At 59.3% G+C, this 6,581-nt stretch overlaps 1 protein-coding gene across 6 annotated transcripts; it reads left to right on the top strand.

Annotated features, from left to right (window-relative positions):
- Window positions 1-204: 204 nt before the first annotated feature.
- Window positions 205-4,798, top strand: ULK3 (unc-51 like kinase 3). Of its 6 annotated transcripts, none has more exons than XM_054077575.1 (16): window positions 205-347; window positions 762-902; window positions 1,073-1,193; window positions 1,271-1,375; window positions 1,464-1,607; window positions 1,688-1,770; window positions 1,867-2,022; window positions 2,100-2,205; window positions 2,319-2,359; window positions 2,484-2,586; window positions 2,698-2,762; window positions 2,883-2,961; window positions 3,046-3,086; window positions 3,183-3,230; window positions 3,424-3,598; window positions 3,713-4,789. In XM_054077575.1, exons 1-16 carry the CDS (start codon window positions 246-248, stop codon window positions 3,727-3,729), a joined length of 1,527 nt encoding a protein of 508 aa, XP_053933550.1. In that variant the 5' UTR covers window positions 205-245; the 3' UTR covers window positions 3,730-4,789. The 6 variants fall into 6 exon arrangements, with proteins under 6 accessions (XP_053933550.1, XP_053933552.1, XP_053933549.1 ...); XM_054077577.1 differs by having other exon boundaries at window positions 3,424-3,478; window positions 3,713-4,778; XM_054077574.1 differs by having other exon boundaries at window positions 3,046-3,230; window positions 3,713-4,798.
- Window positions 4,799-6,581: the final 1,783 nt, after the last annotated feature.

The raw sequence follows: 6,581 nt of genomic DNA, 5'->3' as shown, positions 1-6,581 counted from the left end.
TATTGGCAGTGCAGCTGGGGGCGTGGCCACCGCGGGTGTTGCTGTGGGAGCTGTTCCGTTCAGGGGGCGTGGCCAGAGCAGAGACCGTGAAGAGACCGTTTGCCAATACAGGGAGGGGGCGTGGCCGGCGCGGGGGGGGGTATGCCGCGAGTGGGCGTGACCAAGGCAGGGGTGGGCGGGTCCAGTTCCGGGGGCGTGGCCAGACGGTGCCGGGCAGGCGGAAGCGGGGTGAGGGGGGGGCTGGCATGGCGGGGTCAGAGTGGGCCCCGCCGCGCCTGGACGAGTTCATCCTCACCGAGCGCCTCGGCGCCGGCACCTACGCGACCGTCTACAAGGCCTACAGGAAGGTTCGGATCGGGCCCTTCTTGCGGGACGCCCTCTTTTCGCAGCCCCCTCCCCCTTTTCACAGCTCTCCTCCCCTCTTCCCAGCCCTCTCCCCCTTTTTCACAGCCCCTTTCCCCTTTTCTCAGCCCACTCCCCCCTTTTCACAACCCCCCTCCTTTTCCCAACCCCCTTCCCTCTTTTCTCAGCCCCCTGCCCCTTTTCCTAGTCCTCTGTTTTCATAGACCCCCCCCCTTCTTTTCACGGCCCCACCATTCCTCCAGCCCCGCTATGAGACCCGCTGCCCCCAGCTTGTGTTCCCCACCCCTCAAGGGGCTCCTTCCCCACCCAGGACCCCCTGCCAGGCTGGGGGAGGCCCCCCGGGTGGCTGTTTGGGGGTGGAGGTGCAGGGGGAATGCAGCGTTTGCTCCCCTTGGTAGCGGGACACGCGGGAGGTGGTGGCCATCAAGTGTGTGAACAAGAGGAGCCTCAACCGGGCATCGGTGGAGAACCTGCTGACTGAGATCGAGATCCTGAAGACTATCCACCACCCACATATCGTGGAGCTCAAGGACTTCCAGGTGGGGCTGAGCCAGCACCCATCCTGCTCGGGTTCTGGGCTCTATCCCAGCATTCCAAGGGCGTATCCGTGGGGCTTGGTGCCAGCAACCAGGCAAACCGGTCCAGGTGGACACTACGTGGGTGGAATACGGGGTTCAGGGTGGCGTGACTGAGGCCTCTTGCCTTGCAGTGGGACAGTGACCACATCTACCTTATCATGGAGTTTTGTGCTGGTGGAGATCTCTCCCGCTTCATCCGGATGCGTAGGATGCTCCCTGAGAAGGTGGCACGCATCTTCCTGCAGCAGCTTGGTAAGGTCCCCCTCCCCAGGGATTTTGGGGGGCCGGGCTGCGCTGGCCTCCCCACTGCCATGTGTCTGCCTGCCCAGCCTGCGCCCTGAAGTTTCTCCATGACCACAACATCTCCCACCTGGACCTTAAGCCGCAGAACATCCTCCTGAGCGCCCTGGAGAACCCCCAGCTGAAGCTGGCAGGTCAGGGCAGGTCCCTACAGAGAGGTTGAAAGGAGTGATTTCTTCTCTCTGCTTTTCCCCACCATCTCTCCTCTCCTTCTTCCCACAGATTTTGGATTTGCACAGCACATGTCGCCGTGGGACGAGAAGCACGTTCTGCGGGGCTCCCCGCTCTACATGGCCCCCGAGATGGTGTGCCGCCAGCACTACGATGCCCGGGCAGACCTGTGGTCGGTGGGCGTCATCCTTTATGGTGGGCTTCTGCTTTTACCTGCCCTGGGGCTTGTCTCAGAGCTGGTTTCCCCCTTTCCATCTCCCTTTCTGCCCCCACAGAAGCACTTTTTGGGAAGCCGCCCTTTGCTTCCCGCTCCTTCGCTGAGCTGGAGGAGAAGATCCGCAGCGACCGGGCTGTCGAGGTAACGCGGGATGGGATGGAGCTGGGTGGGTTCTCAGCCTGTTCCCATGCCGGGGCGGCAGCAGGGCCGGTGGTCTCAGCCCTGTTCCCTCCTCAGCTTCCCAGTCGGCCCCTGCTCTCCCCAGAATGCCGGGATCTCTTAGGGCAGCTCTTGGAGAGGGACCCTTTGAAACGCATCTCCTTCGAGTGCTTCTTTGCTCACCCCTTTGTGGATATGGAGCACGTCCCTGGCCCCGAGAGCCTCGCCAAGGCGGTGAGCAGGATGCCGGGGGGCTGATCCGCAGGAATGCCGAAGGGCTGAGCCCTGAGCAACCCCCTCATCTCCCCCAGACTGACCTGGTGGTGGAGGCGGTGAAGAAGGATCAAGAAGGGGATGCTTCTGCTGCTCTCTCTCTTTACTGCAAAGCCCTGGAGTATTTTGTGCCGGCTCTGCACTGTGAGTCTGCTCTGTGGGTCCTGGGCAGTGCTGGGTGCTTTTTTGGGGGGCAGCACCCCACAAAAGGCCAGTTTGCAGTGCACCCCCCCAGAGATCGGTCTCTTACCCTCCAGATGAAAGCGATGCGCGACGGAAAGAAGCCATTCGGGCCAAGGTGAGCCAAGAAATCCCTAGGGAGGCCGGGGACAGCATCCCCCAGCTTATCTTGGCAAGATGCACCCCAAATCCTCTGTCCTTCATGGTGGGGCTTCCCTCATTTTCCCCCAAATCGTGTGCAGGTGGGGCAATACATCTCTCGAGCAGAGGAGCTGAAGGCCTTGGTCACCTCCAGCAACAAGAACCTCCTGCAGCAAGGGAACCCGGCCAGAGAGCTCCTTAAAGGTAGTGGTTCAGGGGGATCTCTACTGTTGGGGCGGGTATGGGGCATCCAGTGGGGTTTTGGGCTGGAAGGAGCCTCCCTGGGATGCTCCCCATTGTAATGTTTCCTTGCAGAGATGGCCAAGGACAAACCTCGGCTCTGTGCTGCGCTGGAAATTGCCTCTGCTGCCATTGCAAAGGTGAGTCCTGCATTTGAGGTGTCCCCTCTCCCCTCAAGTGCAAGGGGAAAGAGCATGCCCAGATGGGGAGGGAGCTGGGAATCTCCTCTGACTGCAGCCCAGCGCTGGTGTCCCTTGCAGGAGGAAGAAGGCAAAGATGATAGGGACACCCTGGAGCTCTACCAGCAGAGCCTGGGCGAGCTGCTGCTGCTCCTGGCCGGTGAGTTGTGGCTGTGGGGGCTGCTGTGGGGCAGGCACAGATCCTGTGCCCACGCCTGATTCCATATCCATCTTTCCTCTGCAGCGGAGCCTGTGGGGAGGCGGCGGGAACTGCTCCATGCCGAGGTGAGTGCCAGCTGTGGGCACCAGTGGTGGTGTCCCTCTTGGCGTGGCTTTGGAGGGACTTTCCTCTCTCTCTCTCTCTCTCTCTCTCTCTGCCAGATCCAGACCCTGATGGCTCGAGCCGAGTACTTGAAAGATCAGATGAAGGTATGACTGCTTGGAGGGGCTTGGAGTGTTCTGGGGAGGGTTACAGGCTGGAAACCTCTCCTTTCCCCTGGCAGATGCAGCTCAAAGCGTGCTTCGGGGCTCAGAGTGTGCTTGGGAGGCTTGGAACTTCCTTAGAGGTCTTGGAGTGTGCTTAGGGGTTTACAGGCTGGAACCTCTTCTTCTTCCCTGGCAGATGCGGGAGGCACAGTCCATGGGCAAGGCAGCATTGGCAGAGCCTGTCCGGAGTGGTGAGTCTCCATCTCCATCCTGTCAGAGGGGGCTTGGAGAAGCAGTGTCCCCCATCGTGGCTGTGGTCCTGCCGTGGGGATCGTCCCTACAGCTGCTCCAGCCATGGAGCTGTTCCAGCTGTGGGTAATCCCAACCCAGCACACCCTCCTCTACCCCGGCATGGGGTTGTCTCTGCCTGGGAGCCCCCCTGGGCTGAGTGACAATGTGTGACAGCCCTCTGTCCTCCCGCACAGCCTGTACCGTGCAGTGACGCCCGCGAGCTGGCCTGTGTGCCGCTGCCCTGGCACCGCCGTGGGAAGAGATGCCCAGGTGAGGAAGGACAAGGCTCTCTTCCTGACGGCATTGGGGTCACCACCTCAAGGGCTCACCCTGGTCCAGGGATGTCTGCGGGGCCACCTGCCCCTCTTCCTGGCTACTGGTATCGACTCATTTCCCACCAGGGAATTTCCCACCAGCCTGCTCCCAGCCTGGCCGACGCGGGCGGGTTATTCCACTCTAATTCCCTCTGCTGGCTGCCACGCACTGGGTATTTTTATCCTTGCGCCGGGCTCTGGCACAATATCCCTGCTGCCAGTCGCATATGGCTCCTGCCTTTTCGGCTGGATGTCAATTCGCAATCTTTCTCGGGGAGCACTGAGCGCGTGCCCAGCCCGGACCCACCAAATCCCACCGTTCACTGCAGGCTGGCTGTGCCGGCAGCGGGCAGGGGCTCCGGAATGCTACCTGCCCTCCGCTGTGCCTTCCTCACCCAGTAACTACCTCTCTGCACGCATCACGGTTCGCCCGGCCTCCGGCACCCAATTGCACTGCCCTGACCCCCCTAAACCTCCCTTTTCCTGTGGGAGCATCAAAATTGAGGCTGTTGCTTCCTAAACTTGCCCGCACCGGAGCCTGGCAGGTACCAGCTGCCGCCGTCATCTGTGTTACGAGGTGTTACCGTGCTCAGCAGGGGACTAATGGGTTGTGCAATTGTGGAGTAAAACAGGCGAGCAGGAATCAATCACCTTCAGGGACCATCGCGCCGCTGCAAACAGCGATACCTCCCTCAAGGCAGAGCCTGGCCATCCCGCCTGCTCTGCTCCTCAGGGCTTGGACAACCCCAATATCCACATTTATATTTCTGGAAGCACCCCCTGTCCTGCAGAAGTCACTTATCCAGGGCAGTGAGGTCCTCCCGGTGCACAGAGCCAGGGACTTGTCCCGATATCTACTGGATTTCAAGGGAATGTAATTTATTGTCTGTAATAAACACTTATTTTGGTTTCTCCAGCTTCTCCCATCTCGGGTTTGTGTTCAAAGACCCAGGAGGGTTTTCCAGCCAAGCCCAGGGCTGGGCCAGCCCATGGTGGCTGCAGCCTTTGACCCTTGTCCCTGTCCCTCTGCTCAGGACCAGAGCTGAGGGTCCCCTCATCCCTCTCCTCCAGCCAGCGCTGCCTGAAACCATCAGGGACCTATGGGGACCCTTCATCCTTGTCCCCCTGCCCTGGGTTGGATCCAGGGGTCCCCCCTTCCTTCTCCTCCAGCCAGCACTGGCTGGGAATGCCCTCCCTACCTCGCTGTGATCCCTGGGGACACACGGCAGCCAAAGCAAAGGTTTGACCTTGTTTTCGCTTCAGATCACTTTGTGTATGTGTACGTGTAAAACATCGGGCAGAACAACACGAACGATTATGTAAAATCACATTTTCTCCCATAGATTTTCCTGGCAGCTGAGGAATGGCTGCACTGGGCAGGGAGGTGTTGGGGAAAGGCTTGAGCAGACAATGAGCGGGATTTTGGGGATGCTCTGAGCTGTGATCCCGGCTGCCTTCACCCCAGATGAACGTTGGTGACTTTAGTCCTTCACCGCCTGCTCCGAGCCACTGCCGGAGAGCTTCCCAGGCAGATGTGGCAAGGCATTTTTATGTCTTTTTATTATTATTCCAAGCAGAGATTATATCCTGAGGCTTTAAAGAGCTTTCAAAGCCCCTGTCCTCCCCCGGCCCGTGGCTCGCACAGAGCCGCCGGGGCTGGCTGAGCCGGCTGGCTGCGGCAGCCGGCGCGGATAATCGCATCTGCCTTTACGCTCTGCCGAAGATGCGGCCGGATCCGGAGCCTTTTGAAGCTGGGAGAAGGTCCAGCCACGTCCCTGGAGGTGATGGAGCTCAAAGTGGATGAGAATCTCTCCAATGTCAGGGCTTGCAAAGCGCTGCCCGAATGTCACTGCGCAGCTGGAGGGAAGGAGGCAAGAAGCGAGCAGTCCCGGCCTGGCAGCACGATGCCAGCTCTGGCGGTCGCTTCTGCCACTCCACCTGCCTTCTCCCAAAGCAGTCCTGCCTCTTCGAGCCATCCGGCCCTTGCAAAGGGCTCTTCCGAGCTGGAGCATCCCCATGGAGTGACTCTTGGGTCCAGATTGTCACCCCCAAGAGGGACAGCAGATGGGTTTATCGCCCGCCCGGTGCCACTCCAAGGGTTACGCGGTGATCTGAGTTCAAACACTCGACAGGCTTTAAAGAGAGGGTTGGGAAAAGCTGGGTCAGTGTGTAGAGCTAATCCCGGGCTCTCCCTGTGTGCTTTAATCTGGATTAATCCCCATATCTGGACCAGCAGCGGCAGGATGGATGGGGCCATCCCTTCCCGCAGCAGCTTGGAAGGAGCTTGCCTACACTGTTCAACAGAGATCTCCCATCCTTGGGGGAGGTTTATTTGTTTCAGCACTTCAATTATTGCTCATTTAATGCTTTGGCCATTGGGAAAACCATTCCCATCATCCCATGCTCCCCAGCAGGAAGGAGACAGGATGCTGTGGCCAGATCCTGAGGGGCTGCTCCATCCCCTGTGCAGGAGGGTGGAAGCTCTGCCCCACCCATGGGACATTTATTTCTAAGCTCAGCTGCTCACAGAGCTCTTCCAGCATCCATGCTTGGACAAATCCACCCCCAACCTGGCCCCATAGGTTAGGAAATTATATAGCAGCTTATAGTGTAGAAGAGAAAATATAGATTTTCTGCTTTAATCCACACTAATTCTTTATTTTAAGGTTTTTTTTTAGCCCGTGTGTTGATGCGCAGGGCTGTTGTAGAGCACAGGCAGCAGGGATGCTCGGCTTCAGGGATGCTCGGG

The sequence above is a fragment of the Cuculus canorus genome, chromosome 12 (assembly GCF_017976375.1).
Source record: "Cuculus canorus isolate bCucCan1 chromosome 12, bCucCan1.pri, whole genome shotgun sequence".
NCBI lineage: Eukaryota > Metazoa > Chordata > Aves > Cuculiformes > Cuculidae > Cuculus > Cuculus canorus.
This window is presented reverse-complemented; position numbering and strand designations above follow the sequence as displayed.